Raw genomic sequence first — 19102 nt, 5'->3', positions numbered from 1 at the left:
AAAGAATATTACAAGCAGCATAAGAAAAAGGCCAAGTAACATATAATGGTAGACCTATCAGAATTATACCTGACTTTTCAACAGAGAGTTTAAATGCCAGAAGGTCCTGGGGAAATGTCTTGTACTCTCTAAGAGACCACACATGCCAGCCCAGACTACTATACCCAGCAAAACTTTCAACCACTATAGATGGAGAAAAGAAGATATTCCATGACAAAACCAAATTTAAACAATATCTATCCATAATCCAGCTCTACAAAAGATACTAGAAGGAAAATTCCAACCCAAGGAGTTTAACTACACCTAAGAAACCACAGGAAATAATTTTACATCAGCAAAAACAAAAGAAGGAAAACACACACACACACACACAAATGAACACGCACGTGTGTATGCATAGTACCACCACCAACGTCAAAATAATGGGAATTAACAATCATTGGTCTTTAATATCTCTCAACATCAATGGACTCAATTCCTCAATAAAAAGCCACAGACTATCAGAATGTGTGAAAACAGGAGCCATCATTCTGCTGCATAAAGAAGCAGCACCTCAACATCAAAGAAACATAGTACCTCAGAGTAAAAGGCTAGAAAAGATTTTCAAGGAAACAGACCCAAGAAGCAAGCTAGGGTAGCCATTCTAATATCTAATAAAGTAGACTTCCAACCAAAATTAATCAAAAGAGATGGAGGACACCAATCAAAAGAAGAAAACCACCAAGACATCTCAGTTCTGAATATTTATGCCCCCAATGCAAGAGTACCCACATTCTTAACTTTACTAAAGCTTAAATCACAATTGAACCCCACACATTAATAGTGGGAAATTTCAACATGCCACTCTCACCAATGGACAGGTCATCCAGCTAGAAACTAAACAGAGAAATAATGGAACTAACAGATATTATGACTCAAATGGACCTAACAAATATCTACAGAACATTTCACCCAAAGACAAAGCAATATACCTTCTTCTTAGCACAGAACCTTCTCCAAAACTGGCCACATACTCAGTCACAAAGCAAGTCTCAACAGATACAAGAAAACAGAGACAACTTCTTGTATCTTATCAAACCATCGTAGAAGCTGGACTTCAACAACAACAGAAAGCCTACAAGCTCATGGAAACTGAACAACTACTGAATGACTGCTGGATCAAAGAAGAAATAAAGACATTCTAGAATTCAATGAAAATGAATGCACAACATACCTAAGCTTAAGGACACAATGAAAGCAATGGTAAGAGGAAAATTCATAGCAATAAGTGCCTTCATAAAGAAATTAGTGAGATCTCATACTAGTGACTTAACAACATACCTGAAAGCTCTAGAACAAGGAGAAGCAAACATATACAAGAGGAGTAGAGTGCAGGATATAATCAAACTCATGGCTAAAATCAATCAATTAGAAACAAAGAGAACAATACAAAGAATCAACAAAATCAAGAGCTGGTTCATTGAGAAAATCAACAAGACAGACAAATCCTTAGCCAAAATAACTGAAAAGAAGAAAGAGAATAATTAAATTAATAAATTTAGAAATGAAAAGGGCGGCATAAGAACACACACTGAGGAAATACAAAGAATCATTAGGTTATACTTCAATAACTTGTACTCCACAAAAATGAAAAATTTAAATGAAATGGATCATTTTCTTGAAAGATACCACTTACCTAGGCAAGATCAGGCAAACAATCTAAATAGACTTATACCCCCAAAGGAAATAGAATCGGTCATTAGAAGTTTCCCAAGCAACCAACTAATCAATCAATCCAGGGTCTAATGGTTTTAATGTAGAGTTCTTCCAGACCTTCAAAGAAGAGCAAATACCAATACTCCTCAAATTATTTCATAAAGTAGAAACTAAAGGAACACTGTCAAATTCATTTTATGAGGCCAGTCACTCTGATACCTAATCACAAAGATTCAACAATGAAAGAGAATTTCAGACCAGTCTCCCTTATGAACACTGATGCAAAAATACTCAAGAAAATACTCAAACCAAATCCAAGAAATATCAAAAACATCATCCACCATGGTCAAGTAGGCTTCATATCAGAGATCCAGGGATGGTTCAACATACAAAAATCTCTCAATGTAATCCATCATATAAACAAACTGGAAGAAAAAAAAAAACCTCACAAGATCATCTCATATAATATAAAATATCCTGGTGTAACTTTAACATAGAAAGTAAAAGACCTGTATGACAAGAACTTCAAATATATGAAGAAGGAAACTGAAGAAGATATCAGAAGATGGGAAGATCTCCCACGCTCATGGATTGGTAGGATTAACAGTAAAATTCGCCATTCTACCAAGAGCAATCTACAGATTTAACGCAATTTGCATCAAAATTCCAACACAGTTCTTTACAGACCTTGAAAGATAAAACAATCCTGTACAATAAAAGAACTTCTGGAGGTAGGTACCACTATCTCTGATTTCAAACTATACTATAGAGCAATAGTAATAAAAACCTCATGGTACTAGCATAAAAATAGGCAGCTTTATCAATAGAATTGGAGAACCAGAAGTAAAGCTACACGCCTATGGACACTTCATTTTTGACAAAGAAGCCCAAACTATAGGGGGGGAAAAAAAAGCATCTTCAACAAATGGAACTGGCCCAACTGGATGTCTGCATGTAGAAGAATGAAAATAGACTTATATCTATCACCCTGCACAAAACTCAAGTCCAAGTGGATCAAAGACCTCAACATAAAACCGGATACACTGAATCTGATAGAAGAGAAAGTGGAGAATAGCTTTGAATGCATTGGCAAAGGAGACAACTTCTTGAACAGAACACTAACAGCTCAGGCACTAAGATCAACAATAAGTGGAACCTCATGAAACTGATGACCTGTAAGGCAATGAACACTGTCAAAAGGACAACATGTCAGCTTACAGAAAGAGAAAAGATTTTCATCAACTCCATATCTGACAGAGACCAAAACATCCAAAATATCCAAAATATATAAAGAACTCAAGAAACTAGACATCAGCAAACAACCCAATTAAAAAACGAGATACAGATTTAAACAGAGAATTCTTCACAGAGGAATCTCTAGTGGCCAAGAAAAACTTAAATCTTCAACATCCTTAGTCATCAGGGCAAATCAAAACTGTCATCAGAGAGGCTTCACCTAACAACTGATGAAAACTGATACAGAGACCACAGCCAAACATTAAGTGGAGACTGGAGAATCCTATGGAAGATGGGGAGGAAGGTTTTAAAGGAGCTAGAGGGGTCAAGGACATCACAAAAAAACCTACAGAGTCAACTAACCTGGGCCCATAGGGTTCATAGAGACTAAAGTGGCAACCAGGGAGCAGGTGGGGGACTGACCTAGGCCCTCTGCACATATGTTACAGTTGTGTAGCTTAGTCTTCATGTGAGACTCCTACAGTGGGAGCAGGGCTGTCTCTGCCTCGGTTGCCTGCCTTTGGGTCCCTTTCCCTAACTGTGCTGCCTTGTCTAGCCTCAATAGGAGAAGATATAACTAGGCTTACTGCAGCTTGATATGGCAAGGCTGGTTGATATCCATGGAAGGCCTCCCCTTTTCTGAGGAGAGGTGGAAGTTGGGGGGAGAGGGGAGGTGAGAGGGAGAGACTGAGAGAAGAGGAGGGAGGAATGTAAAATAAGTAACTCAATTAAAAAAAGTAGGCAAAAACATGTAGGAAAACTAAAAATTACTATTATTCGTAAATGGAACCATAAAAAATGCATAGGGACATATACAAACTAACATGGAGGCAAGCAAGTTAAAGGATTACAGATACTAAAGGAAAAAACGAATAGACATTAAATAATGTTTATTTTACTTTATTATAAATGATTGATTCACAAAGTACATTAAGACATATAATTTAAACATTTCAATAAACTATTCTTATCTCAAAATTATTTACTTTATATCCAAAATAAAAAGAAAATAAACCATTTTAACAATCATAAAAATATAGGGAGGGGTTGGACAGATGGCCCAGATTAAGAACATTTTTACTCTTGCAAAGGACCTGTGTATGGCTCCCAGGATCCACAAAGGAGTTCACAACCACTTATAACTCTAGTTCTAGGGAGTCTAATGTCTCACTTTGGCTTCTAAGGGCACATGGTATATGTGTGGTAATATAACATACATGTAGACACACATATACATACAATAAAATAAATGTTAAAAAAATTGACTTGTGAGTCCCTCAAGGATGGACAGATAGCAAGCTGTATCACAGTGAGGGGCATAGAACAGAATTATTCTAAGAGAAGCAGCCTTCCTGGCCTTATAGCTATAGAACAGCCTGGGGAGGTCTCAGCCCTACCTGCTGACTCCCAGAGCTCTCTCTAAAAGAGATGCTTATATCCAATGTCTCCAGAATACATACAATGTTCCCAAGGCACTGGGTATGCCAAACAAGAAACTTATGCCTCTTATCTACGTTCCCCCAGTCGTCCTGTTCTTCTCAGAAACTGGGAGTCTTTTTCACTCCTGCCTTTCTGTTCACCCCATCCAACCAGATTCCAACTCCTAGCAACTCCACTTTCTATACAATAAATCTGCCTTGTATCCCCTGTGTTCTTTATAATGCCCAGGCTCAGCTCTTAATCATTCTTTCCCAGACTGCTGCAGCTCGTCACTGTGGCTACTCCAGTCACTGTCTAACTAAAAACTACTTCATAGCTCCTCCATACTTAGTCCAGATTCTCCAGAATGGCTCCAATGCCCCAGCCTCTCTCACAGTCTACTGATAAACCACACCTTCATTTGTACTGAAAAGACCTAGAGTTAAAAGTCCACAATCTGTGCTCAGTAAGTAGCAGGGAATTTGTTCTGCCAAGTAGGCTTGCCTGCTTTCTTCTCTTTTTTCTTTCCTTTCTTGTTCCTTTATTTCTCTCCTTCCCATCTTCCTTTCCCCTCTTTTCTTACCCATGCCATGGATGCTGGGGCTTGAAACAATACTTACTTGAGAGCACGGGCACTCTCACTGCTGTTCTCTAACTGGTGACTTGCCCATCTTGAACCCTGGCACTCAGTAGAGACTGCAGGCCTCAGGGACCTAACTCCCCGCACAAATTTGCAGTGGAAATTTTACATCATTTAGAATTCTGCAAAGTTATAAGCCAAGATTTATTACTAGCTCAGATTTTCCCCACATATAAATTATACAGTGATAACAGGTATAGGAAGAGGAAAACTATGGATTTTTAAAAAATATCAATCAATTAATTGAAGATGACTAGATACTAATTCTAACAAACTCAAAAAAATTATGAGACTGTGAAATCAAAACATGCTACTTGGCAATATTAAAGAATTACTAATTTTTCAGCATAATAACGGCATACTTTCTGAGAAAGTCTGCAGTGCCCTGCCTAGTGTGCCATGATTCCATGTGGAGCTGGAACTGCTGGCACACACTACACGCTATGACTGGCCATAGGATGGCTTCACTTTACTGATATATGCTGGAATGTATATGGGGAAATTCTACAGAATTTTATAATCAATATCAATGTACTGTGATCTAGTACGTTAGAGGCTGGAGAAGAAAGAACACTGGAATGAGCTGATCACTGTCACATGGGTGAAAGAAAACCTTAATGCTTTAATCACAGCCCCAGAGAGTTAGAGGTGGATCTCTGTTAAGTTTGAGGCCAGCCTGGTCTACACAGCAAGTTCCAGAACAGCAAGGAATGTATAGAGAAACCATGTATCAAAACAAAACGAAACAAATACAAAGAAACAAAGAAAAAAAATCCCGAAGAAAAAAGAAAGAAAACTTTCATGCATCACAGCTAGGATCTGTTTCTATTAAGGACATAAGTCATTCATTCATTAAAGCTAGGATCTGTTTCTATTAAGGACATAAGTCACTCACTCATTAAAGCTAGGATCTGTTTCTATTAAGGACATAAGTCATTCCTACATTAACAGAAAATCACAGCATCTTTGCCAAGAAATACAAAAAGAGCACTGGATAAAATTACTTATTGAGATCAAAATACATTATATTAAAATGTTTTTAATTAAAAAACAAAATCTATCCACCAGAGAGAGATTAAAAACTGCCATTACTTCTCATCCAACCGTGAGCAGAAGAATACTTCTTTAAATAAATGTTAAAAAGAATTACAAACAAGGAAACCAGGTCCAGGCCAGCCAACTCCAGCCTGCAGGCCGTGTTGCCATTTCTGGCTAGCAAATGGAGTGCAGGTAGGAATTGATTTCCATGTTGTCCACAGTGGCTACTCTCCACTGGTGGCCAGTTGTGATGAGGCACTGTGGCCTGAAATGCATACAAAAGAACTCCCTGGCTCTTGATGCTCAAAGTTTGCTGACCCAAACCTACCCAAACCTGCAGCCCAAGTCAGGCTGCAGCAAAGATGTGCCTTACAAACACCTGCTTTAAGGAGCAAAAGAACCACCTTACCTTCTGTAGAGAGTTTAAAAAGAACTTGGAATTCATCTTAGAATTGGTCTGCATTGCAGATTTACTTAATTTAAACTCCTTCTCACATCGTGCCAACTCCTTCCTCAGTTTCTCTCTTCGTTGTTGGTCAGCGTCTAAGGAAGGAAACAAATTTTTTAAAACAGCAACAAAACATAAATACTGACTTTTTGGTCTTATTAGACTAATAATATCAAGGATTTCTCCCTTCGTCCAGGCTGTTCTAGAAGCTGTGACGGTCTTGCATGGAGAACTCTCTCCAGTGTGGGGATCAAGGCCAATACCCATCCATGCACAGCTGGCACATCTTTCTTGCTAAACATATTTATACTAAATTATTAATATTCAGTATTTAATTAAAAAACAAAATCTATCCATCAGACTCTGAAAATTCATATATGAGTAAGACCCATATACGTCTCTGCATAAAGAGATTCTAGGTAATATGTAATTTATAGAAATTCCAAACAGAGAGTAGAGGCAGAAAAATCACTTGGGCCAGGAGTTCAAGGCCAACTTGAAAGCAATAACTCATCTCAAATGAGTGAGCAAAACAGCAAAGCCATACCAACACTTCAAAGACATTTACAATCAGGCAACTTACTCCTGTTTCTTTTCATTAATCTTATTCATCAGAAATGCTAGTAGAGTAAACCATATAACCCAATTTAAAAATTGGGTACAGAGATAAACAGAGAATTCTCAACAGAGGGATCTCTAATGGCTGCAAAGTACTTAATGTTCAACATCCTTAGTCATCAGGGAAATGCAAATCAAAACAACTCTGAGATTCCATCTTACACCTAAGATCAAAAACTCAATCAACGGCTCATGCTAGTGAGACTGTGATACAAATCTTCCTCCATTGCTGGTGGGAATGCTAACTAGTATAACCACTCTGGAAATCAATTTGGTGGCTCCTCAGAAAATTGGGAATAGATCTACTTCAGCTATAGCAACTCCTAGGCATACCCATAAGAAGTCCCACCATACCACAAGGACACGTGCTCCACTATGTTCATAGAAACTTTATATGAAATAGCCAGAAGCTAGAACCATCCCAGATATTCCTCAATCAAAGAATGGATAAAAAAAAATGCATTTCATTTACCCAATGGAGTACTACTCAGCTATTGAAAACAAGGACATCATGAAATTTGCAGGTAAATGAGTGAAACTAGAAAATATCATCCAGAGTGAGGTAATCCAGACACTAAAGGACATGAGTAGTATGAACTCACTTATTAGTAGATATTACAGGACTACCACTCTACAATCCACAGACCCAAAGAAGCTAAATAACAAGGGCCCAAGGGAGGATGTTTGGTTCTCACTCAGAAGGGGAAGTGCATGTACGCAATCATGTGCCACACACAGTGTGTGCATACAGATAGAGGACAACTTTTGGGAGTCCATTCTCTCTACATGTGGGTCCTTGGGACTGCACACAGGTGATCAGCCTTGGTGGCAGGATCTTTACATACTGAGTCATCTAAGACTTCTTGTTGCTCTACACTTCCCGCCCATACTTTGGTCTGCACATCTTTGGTCTTTTGAGACAGAATCCTGGAATATAAACCTGGGTAGGCTGATATTCACTGTGTAATCTAGGCTGGCCTTAAACTCAAGGTAATTTTTGTTCCCCTCAAATTCTCAAGTACAGGTATGTATCCTGTACTTTTGGGGTTTTTTTTGTTTGTTTGTTTGTTTTCAATGCACCCTAGCCTTTTGTTTTTTGTTTGTTTGTTTTTTCAAGACAGGGTTTCTCTGTCCTGGAACTCACTCTGTAGACCAGGCTGGCCTTGAACTCAGAAATCCGCCTGCCTCTGCCTCCCAAGTGCTGAGATTAAAGGCATGCACCACCACTGCCTGGCCACACTGGCCTTTCTATTTTAATTTTTGTGTAACAGTACATGTACTACTATTCTGTTTAATTCTGAAATGTGCTAGCTTTCATTTTATCATTTTCCAGGTTTGCCCAGTTGTAAATGCCCAGTGATAAATCTTTGATTAACTTGCTAGTCAGTACCTGACTTAAAAACACAGTAAGAAACTAACATTTCTATTAGAATTTTTCCATTAATTTCTTTACTCACTTTACATCCTGATCTTAGCCCTCCCCTCCCCTCCCAGTCCCCCAATCACACAACCACTCTTGCTCTTCTCTGAGAACGGGAGGCCCACCTGGGTACCAACCCACTCTGGCACCTCAAGTCACTACAGAACTAGGAACATCTTCTCCCACTGAGGTCAGACAAGGCAGTCCAGCTAGGGACCAGGATACACAAGCAAGCAACAGAGTGGGTAAGTTCCCACTCCTATTGTTGGGGGACCCACATGAAGACTAAGCTGCACATCTGCTACATATGTGGGAGAGGGGACTAGGTCCAGCCCGTGTATGCTCTTTGGTTGGTGGTTCAGTCTTTGGGAGTCCCTAATGATCCAGGTTAATTGACGGTTGGTCTTCCTATGGAGTCCCTGTGTCCTCCAGGTTCTTCAATCCTTCCCCCAACTCTTCCACAAGACTTCCTGAGCTTTGTCTAATGTTTGGCTATGAGTTTCTGTATCTGTTTCGATCAGCTGCTGGGTGGAACCTCTCAGAGGACAATTATGCTCCTGTCTGCAAGCATAATAGAGTATCTTTAATAGAGCATTATTAGAGTTCTTGCCCATGGGATTGGGCCAGTCATTAGTTGGCCATTTTCTCAGTCTCTGCTCCATCTTTGTCCCTACACTTTTTGTACACAAAACAAATTTTGGGTTGAATGTTTTGTGGGTGGGTTGATGGTCTTTTGGTTTTTTTGTTTGTTTGTTTGTTTGTTTTTGTTTTTTCGAGACAGGGCTTCTCTGTGTAGCTCTGGCTGTCCTGGAACTCATTCTGTAGACCAGGCAGGCCTCAAACTCAGAAATCCACCTGCCTCTGCCTTCCAAGTGCTGGGATTAAAGGCGTGCGTCACACCGCCTGGCTACACATATGGTATATAGATATACATGCAGGCAAAACACCCATACATATAAAATAGAAAGATTAAAAATTGATAAAGCTAGCCAGGCGGTGGTGGTACACGCCTTTAATCCCAACACTTGGGAGGTAGAGGTAGGTGGATTTCTGAGTTTGAGGCCAGCCTGGTCTACAGAGTGAATTCCAGGACAGGCAGGGCTACACAGAGAAACTCTGTCTCGAAAAACAAACAAAAAAAATTGGTAAAGCTTATCTAATGTGTTATATATAAAATACTATTTAAACAACAAACTATATTCCAATAGGGTTAATGTAGAAATTGAAATGATCAAGGCAGCACTAGCCATATCAGGAATGTATAGAGCATGAAAGCACAGATGACTAAGTCCAGGGATATATTGTTTAATATATTGTTTAATGTCATAAGCCTATTTCTGAGTTATCTAGATCAATTATTATGAGCATAAACTCAATATGTAAGGAGTAATGATGGCTACTAGTTAGTCATTTGGAGATTACAATATTTTTGAATTTAGCCATTATACTTTTCTTTACATGGCAAAGACAAACTCATGCCTTAAATGATTTAAATATATATCATGAATAAGAATTTGAAATCTAAAAACAAAATATGAAAGCTAGACTTTAAATACCACTCAATTCTGTTAATGCTCAAAATTTTATCTCTATCCTGAACTCTAGACTCATTCTAATTGCTTTCAAGACACAACTGAATTTATTTCTTTAAATTACATTATTTATTGGGGCACACATGCCATGATATTCATGTAGAGGTTAGAGGAGTCACTTCTCTCCCACCATGTAGGTCCTGCAGATCAAACCCGTTGTCAGACTTGGCAGCAAATGCACTTACCTGCCAAGCTATCTTTCTGGCCCCAACCAACTAATAGGTACTCATTTTGAGCTTAAGATGATGAAGGCTGAAGTCCATTTCCTCCCCCAAATCCTTTCCTACCATACTCTAGTCTAGTAAATCATAGTTCCATCTTTGCAGTTGATAGGTCATCCTTGACTCCTTTTTCCCCTCCTTTCTCTCACACCCTAGTCCTATCTAAGCCATTGAAAGACATGTTTGGAATGTTTCCATGGAAACATTTCCTTCTCTCTTCGCTGCTATCAATGTGGTCTATCCTCTACCTATCCACACTCTTCAATGATGGCATTCTGTAGACTATTTTTGCCTCAGTAGGCAGAGAGATGCTTTAGAAAGTGAAGCTGGCTCTGTGATGCCTCTACTCAAGGCCCTCCAGTGGGTTTTAGCTTCATTCAGCATGAAGGGCAAGTTCCCCAATGTATACCTCTGTCAGTCAGGGTAACAACACCTATCACTCTTCTGAAGTTCACATGCTCTTTTTAAATCCACCAATCATGGTTCCATTTCAAGGTTGTTTCTTCTCTCTGGAATGCTCTTTCCCTGGAGGGCCACAATACTCTAAATTCTTTCAAGTCTCTCCAAGATAAAAAAAAAAAAAAAGGACTTCTCCTCCAAGGGGCTCCCAGCTTTCTTTGCCAGACTCTACCTCCTGACTGTAGGAATCCCCATCTAACATAGTCTCCTTTGTATATGCTCATCGTTTGTCTCCTTTCACTACAAGGGAAGTTCTGGAAATCAGTTTTGTTCAACATTTTAGCTTTAGTCTTTGAGTAAAATTGTAGCACATGGTAGGTATCCCATTAATATTTTAACTGACAATTATGGATTTTATTTTTAAAACTCTTATCCTATTTATGTGTGTGTGTGGAGGGGGTGTGCACAGAAGGGATCAGGTACCACTTGTTGTACCACTCTCTATGTATTCTCTTGAGACAGGGTCTCTCACTGAATCTGGACCTTGGCTGGCAGCAAACCCCAGTGACCCTCCTGTCTCCATCTGCTACAGCACAGGGGATACAAGTGCATGAAGTCACACCTGGCTTTTCCTGGGTGCTGAGGATTTGAACTCAGGTTGTCGTGCTTGCAGTCTCATCCTCTGAGCCATCTCTCTCTTCCTAGTTTTATTTTTTTATGGTGACATAAATGTATCTCAGTTGTCAGGAAGCTCATCACAGGAAAATAAGAGCAATTTCCCTCATTCCCCAAGTGCAATTAAACAGTATTAACACTAATATGTGAATACAGGTCTAAGTTCAAACCAGAACTCCACTGAAATTAACTGCAGAAAAAACTGTTTTGAATGCTATTTAGTTTAGGAGGATATTTTGCTCTCAAATTTGTTTTGAAGTTATCTAACTTTAAGTGAGAAAAAAAAGAGCAGAAAAAATAATGCTGTCTGATGTGAATATTCCTTCAAAATCAAAACTAAAAAGATATCACTGTTTAGAATCTATATGCCTTGATTTCTATCCATGTTCTTCTACTCTAAAATTCAGATTACTTTTTGGTTTTATATTTTAAAATTTATATTATTAAGCCAAATGGAATTTTATACAAGGAACTGGAAATGTTCTCACTTGTTCTGGCAGTTTTAGGATTCACTGGTTTTCATCCTTCTCTGGATATCTTGCAATCTGTATAGGAACTCATTTGGTCCCGGCTCTTCTTATTTATTTATTTATTTATTTATTTATTTATTTATCTATTATACATAAGTACACTGTAGCTGTCTTCAGACACACCAGAAGAATGCATCAGATTTCATTACAGATGGTTGTAAGCCACCATGTGGCTGCTGGGATTTGAACTCAGGACCTTTGGAAGAGCAGTCAGTGCTCTTACCCATTAAGCCATCTCACCAGCTCTCTCTCTCTCTCTCTTTTTTTTAAATTATTTATTTATTTATTTATTTATTTATTTATTTATTATACATACTGGCTCTTCTTTACTGAGGGTTTTTAAAACTTACTGATTACATTTCCTTATGGTCTATTCAGGTTTTCTATTCTTGGTTCAGTTTTGCTAGACTGTATGCTTCTCATAACCTATCAGTTCCTTCATGGCACTCCAGTTGTTAGTGTAAACTGTTCACAGAAGTCCAGGATCCTTTTTCTCTCTCCTTTGAGTCTTCATTCTCTTTCTTCAGTCTAGCTAAGATTAGCTAAGAGTGCCAATTTTCAGGAAACTAATTTTGTTTTTGTTTTTTGTTTTTCTGTCCTTCTTTTCTAATCTTTATCATGTCCTTCTGTCCACTTACTGGGGGTTAATTTCTTTTCTAGTTTTCTATTTCCTCTTTGTGCTGACAGGAGGTCTCTTCTATGTGAGGCATGTGCTGTTCCAGTGAGCCGCAACCTGAACTACTTTTCCATTTCCTAAGACTCACCAAATCTTTGGTCCTTTGTCCTCTACAGTGCAGGCATCTGCACCTTAGTGCTGACCCTGCTGTGTTGTACTGAGTGGCTGTTCTTTAAGGTTTGGGACTTTTGCTTTTGTTTTCATTTGCAGATTGTTTCACTGGAGCCCAGGCTGGCCCTGTGTCACCTGCCAGGTGACAAGCGTGCACCACCTCATCCCATTGAGAGTTCTCTTTGTATTTCACCTTGGACTCAAAGTTACTTAGTTTCTAAATTTGTGAACATTATTTTCTGTTGTTAGTTTTTATTTTAATTAAATTGCGGTTTAAAGATATCTGGAATGATTTTTACTTTCTGAAATATGTTAAGATTATTTTGTAATTTCATATGATAAACTCCAAGAATGTTCCATGTGCTTTTGGGGAAAAAGTGCATTACACCCTGGTGGAAAGTGTGGCACGCTTGTTAGGTTCATTTCATCAACTGTGTTACTCACCTCAAATGTTTCTTTACTGATTTTGTTTGGATGTTCTCGCTGTTACTGACAGTGGAATATGGGATGTACAGTCACTGTATTGCTATCATTACTGACAGTGGAGTATGGGATGTACAGTCACTGTATTGCTATCATTACTGACAGTGGAGTATGGGATGTACAGTCACTGTATTGCTATCATTACTGACAGTGGAGTATGGGATCTACAGTCACTATACTGCTATCATTTTCCAGATTGAGATTTTTCTGTTACTATTTGCTTTTTATACTGAACCAGCTGTTATACATCTTTAGCTCGGCAAGTTTATTTATTTAACACACACATACAATATGTTGGGTTTTGTTGTTGTTGTTTTTTGTTTTCTTTGTTTGAGACAGGGCTCTTTGTGTGTAGCCCTGGTTGTCCTGGAACATGCTCTGTAGATAAGGCTAGTCTTGAACTCACAGATCTACTTGCCTCTGTTTCCTGAGTGCTGGGATTAAAGGTGTGCACCATTACTGCCCAGTTTAAAACACATTTATAAATTGAAGTTTATTATCATTTTGTTATTGTTTTCTACATTCTTAGCAAATGTTTTGTTTGTTCCATTATCTGGTGATTTTTTTCTGATAATTTATTTTGTAAACCAGGAGAACATGGGAATTTTTAAATCCCCAAACAAAACTAACCAACCAACCAAACCAGAAACTCCCAAGTGTTTTATCTGAGAAATTTAGAGCCTTGCATGTGACTGGTAGATGTAAACCATGCAGATGCCATAGAAAACATGTCAGTTCCCAAAAACACACACAGAGAGTTAGTAGTGACACAGAAATCTTACTTCTGGGTACTTCTGAATCTCTGTGTCCCCACTGTCAGTCACAGCAATGGAAGACAACTGAAGGTGCCAATGACAAACAGCATGAGGCACATGGACACAACACTTTATTCAGCCTTAAGAAAGATTTTGGGCTGCTGAGATGACTCATGGGTAATTCCTTGTTACATAAGTCTGGTGATCTAAGTTTGAGCTCTAGAAACCAATTAAAGTTAGGAGGAGAGAACTAACTCTATAGAGTTGGTTTTTTGACCTCTGTATGCATGCCATGGCTCATGTGCTCACGTATATATCATATCAACACAGACAATAATAAACTTCTAAAAAAGATACTGATTCATTACAACATAAGTGATGTTAACATTATGCCAAGTAAAATATGCTGGTCACAGAGAAGAAACACTATATAGCATTCCACTTAATCAAGGAACTTAGAATTATAAAGTTCACAGAAAGTAGACTGGAGAGAAACTGAACTTAGAAAGCAAAATGTGGACACGTGGTTCCCAGGCTCGCACGTGGCTGAGGGTAGCTGGATGGCAGTGATGGCTCGTGTCTAAACACACATGTACTTAATGCCACTGAAATGAACAGTTAGAAATAGTTAGGATGTTTAGTCTCAAATTATGTCTGTCTCATCTATTTTTAAAGGGGTATTATGTTAAGAAAATTACTTACATTTGATGCTAGTATTCACACTTACTGGAATTGAGCAGTCCACTGCGGCTGAAAGAGGAAAAAAAATTAATAATATTCTTCATATTTATAAATAACAAGAAACATTAAATTTATAAATCATAAAATGCTCTGCAGATTTGAAGTTCTTTGCTTTATTAGTGTATTTCTAGAGATTAAAAATAAGATAGCAAAAAAAAATACTAGGTAGGATTAACACAGCTCATTGGGTAATATAGAAGAGAATACTGGTGTACTTGGAAACATAGCAGTTTAACCACTGAATACAAAATGTAAGGAAGACTGAACTAGAAATGATGCCAGGCCTTTATCACGACACACCAGCACACTTGAGAGGAGACTTAGATAAAGTGGAGCATTTCCACCCGTTTCGAGACTTAATGAGATGCTCCGAAAACAAAGCAGGATGCTGTGGGCAGAAAGGTAGACATGTAGATACACTTTTATACCTCAAGACAGATTTTTATATCTGCTTAAATAATGCTGAAGTAATCCAATAGGGAATTACTCTTCAGTAATTGATACCAGAAATTTTATATATGAGTAGGCAAAAATCAGTAACCTGTTTTTCATTCTATATACCAAAACTCAAAATGAACCACAAACTTAAATGGAAGAGTCCAAAGCAGAAAGCTTTGAGAACAAAGCAAATTTAGAAATCCCTAAGATTAGAAAATGGTCTCTTACACACATCTTAAAACACAAATCCTACAGTGTCTGAAAACTGAGCCTGACTTTAATGCCACAATGTGCTATTTTCTTCAATTATTTAAAACATAACCTAAGCATTTTAAAGCTCAGCTCTTGAGACTACATAGTGAGATCCCAGTCACAAAAAAGTAAATAAAAATTAGGTAAAGTTAGTAAAAAAATGAGTGAAATTAAAGTTTCTAGTTAACCTTGGAGCTCTTCACAAAGAGGAGAGGCTACTGTACCCTGGCACCAGCAGTGCTGCTGAGGGTGCAGTGGCACAGGAGACAGACAAACCAGCAGCCACTCTGGAAAGGCTTCCCGCAGAGCTAATGTACCCACAAACATACCCATGGCTTGTGAAACAGAAGCATATGTTCACAACTGTATGTAAACACTTATAGTAATCTGATTCCCAATACCTCAAACTGAGTCAAAACAAACCAAATATTCCTCAAGTCAGGAATCAACCAATTACGACAGATTCATTAAATGGAATACTTTTTTATTTTTTGGAGACACATTCTCTTTACATAGTCCTGACTCTCCTGGAACTTACTACATGGATCAGCCTGACCTGGAACTCAGAAATCTGTCTCCCTCTGCCTCCTGGGTGCTGGGATTAAAGGCATGCACCATCAATTAGAATCATATTTGTAAACAAAAGTAAATACATTTAAGGGCTGGGGAGATGGCTCAGTCAGTAAAGTACTTGTGCAAGCACAGACTGAGTTCTATCCCCAAACCCATGTAAAAAAGCCAGTGTGGTAGTACGCACTAAGAACCTACACTGGGGAGGCAGGTGGATCCTCAAGGCTGGCTTGCCCAGCCTGCTTACCCTAATGGGCAAGCTTCAAATCAGTGAAAGACTGTCTCAAAATAAGAATGGCATCTGAGGGTGTGCTCTGACCTACCTACACACACACACACACACCCCACCCAAAAACTAAGGAAGAAATATCGACAGACACATCATGGATACCTCAAAGTGTTGTGTATATTGAAAGAAGCCAGACTGAAAGTATAAATACATATTATTCTATTAACATGAAACTCTAAAAAAGGCAAAAGTGTAGGAACAGAGAAGAGATGGGTAGCTTCAGAGATGAGGGGGACCTTTTTGGATATTGCAAATGTCCTATACTGGGGTCAGCACACTGTTATTGTAGGGTCAGAGGGTAAATCTCCAGCTTTGTCAGGTAATACAGCTGGTCGCAACCAGTTGACTCTGCATTTCTGTGCAAAGGCTACTACAGCCAATATGAAAAAGAAAGAACATGACTGTGCTTACGGACATTAAATTCAAATCTCATACCACTCCATCCCCCTTTTCTTAGCAGCAATTTAAAATATATACACGCTTCTCTGTTCCTGAACTGAACAAGAGCAGCGAGGGGCAGGAAGATGGCCATCATGCTAGCGTTAAATGATCTCTCGTTTACTGTCAACGCTGGATTGATTAGAGAGATGTATACATTTTCAAAGTATTTCCCTATATACTTACAACTAGTATATTTTATTCTACACAAGTTATCTTTTAATAAAATCAACAACAGGGCTGGTGAGATGGCTCAGCGGGTAAGAGCACTGACTGCTCTTCCGAAGGCCCTGAGTTCAAATCCTAGCAACCACATGGTGGCTCATGACCACCCGTAACAAGATCTGAGGCCCTCTTCTGGTGTGTCTGAAGACAGCTACAGTATACTTATTTATAACAATAAATCTTTGGGCCGGAGCGAGCAGGGTCTACTGGAGCAAGCAGAGGTCCTAAATGTCAACTCCCAACAACCAGATGAAGGCTCACAACTATCTGTACAGCTACAGTGTGTACTCATATCCATAAAATAAACAAATATTTAAAAAAAAATAAAATCAACAATGAAAGGGAAACTAGTAGCCAGCATCTTCTTTGCATAACTCCCTAAGTAAAAAGCAGGTTAGATTACATTAAGACCAGCATCTAGTTGGGTATGGGAGCACAGCATATGTAGCCCTTTAGGAGCCCAAAGCAGGAGGATATTGATGTCAGGTCAGCCTGGGCTTTATATTAACATCTTGTACTAGGAAGATAGCACAGTTACTAGTGAAAAGCAGGCATGGCAGTGCACTTTTGTACTCTCAGCCTTAGGGAGGTAGAGACAGGAGGATCTCTGGGGCTTGCCTCCTATGTAGTTTAGCCTTAAAATGTCAAATTCAAGGTCTCAGAGAGGAACCCTCTCTTAAAAAGTGGATGGCTCCCGACAAATGACACCTAAGGTTAACCTCTGGCTTCTGTATGCATACACACACACATGCATATGCACCTGAATACACGCTTGCTTGCTTACACACATACAAGCATGCAATACACACACATAAAATTCTAAACACAAATAGAAAAGTGAGCAATCTCTAGCAACAAAAGAACATTAGAGTACATTAAATGAGCTGTCTAGGCATTGTGTAAATATTGTTAATATAAAATTTGCCACTGATATAATCAATAGTTGGCATCTCACTTTAAGATACAAATCCTCTTTGAAATAATGTAATAAAAACCCTTTTGCCATAGGTTTATCATAATGAGAAGTAAAGCTGGGGTTTACATTGGCACAGGAAATTCAAATTTGCACATTTTTACCTTTGGCTGAAAGGATTTTATTATAGTGAACAGCCATGTGATTCTTGACCAGCTGGAGAGTGGTTAGTCTGAGAGAAGAGGAGTCAGTGCAAAAAGCTAAAAATTAAAACATATTTAATCATTACACATGTAAACTTAATATAAACATCACAAGATACAGTTACTGACGTCATTCTCAGTCCGGTTCTGGAGTTCGCCGGAGGAGGCGGAGAGTCCACTTTCATGGCTCTGTGTCCATCTCCGTTGCCCTGGGAACACTGACTAGCAACTCGTCACCTGGACTCCAACCTCTTCAAGAGTTAAGTTTTACAAGCTTGAGAGTTGGGGAAAGAGATTCTAGAATATAATCTATTAAAGTAATCTAAAATATAATCTACTAATAGATTAATAATGTTAATCTACTATTAAATTATTACTATCTATTCTGTATCTTTTTATCTCAAAATTAAACATCTTTAGTCATTTGCTTGATTATGAACAAACCGCTGAGGCTGAGAGATCAGACAAGTTCCAAAGCACAAGACTATACATGGAGACTGTAACGTCAGTGTCACACAGAGGTTAAGGCTCTGACTTTAGAGCTGGAGTCAAGATCCAGCACTTGGGAGGCAAAGGCAGGTGGATCTCTGAGTTCGAGGCCAGCCTGGTCTACAGAGTGAGTTCCAGGACAGCCAGGGCTAAACAGAGAAACCCTGTCTTGAAAAAACAAAAAAAACAAAAAAAAAAAAAAAAAAAAAAAAAAAAAAAAAAAACCAAAAAATAAAAAAAAGAAAAGAAAGGAAAAAAATCCATGTTTAAGTCAAATCTATGTTTTCAACCTTCCTGCCTTCTCTCAAATTGTTTAAAGGGAATCTTAGAAGCATTAAGCATCGATATGTAAGTATAAAGCACAGTGGAGGCATATTCTTGAACATTAAAGACACTCTTTACATGTGTATGTGTGTGAGTACATGTATGTGTACAAGAGTGAGTGTGCATGTATAGGTGTTAGGAATCTTCCTTGATCATTCTCCATCTTATTTATTAAGGTAGGGTCTTTCATTTGGAGCCAGGTCAGCTGCTGAGGCTAGTCTAACTAGTCAGCTTGCTCTGGGCATCCTGGCCAGCCAGGTCAGC

General features: G+C 38.6%; 1 protein-coding gene across 4 annotated transcripts in view; it reads right to left on the bottom strand.

Annotated features, from left to right (window-relative positions):
* The window catches only part of Spata7 (spermatogenesis associated 7), a 38708-nt gene that overhangs the window by 13772 nt on the left and 5834 nt on the right, over positions 1–19102 (bottom strand). For 2 of the 4 annotated variants that reach the window (XM_031355614.1, XM_031355613.1), the window contains 3 exons: positions 17987–18082; positions 14659–14706; positions 6438–6571 (listed from right to left, as the gene is read on the bottom strand). In XM_031355614.1, the coding sequence (XP_031211474.1) occupies positions 6438–6571; positions 14659–14706; positions 17987–18082 (278 nt within the window). The remainder of the gene's footprint in view (positions 1–6437; positions 6572–14658; positions 14707–17986; positions 18083–19102) is intronic. The other 2 variants (XM_031355615.1, XM_031355616.1) reach the window with 1 other exon arrangement.

Source organism: Mastomys coucha, unplaced genomic scaffold (genome assembly GCF_008632895.1).
Source record: "Mastomys coucha isolate ucsf_1 unplaced genomic scaffold, UCSF_Mcou_1 pScaffold6, whole genome shotgun sequence".
In the NCBI taxonomy this organism is placed as follows: Eukaryota; Metazoa; Chordata; class Mammalia; order Rodentia; family Muridae; genus Mastomys; species Mastomys coucha.
This window is presented reverse-complemented; position numbering and strand designations above follow the sequence as displayed.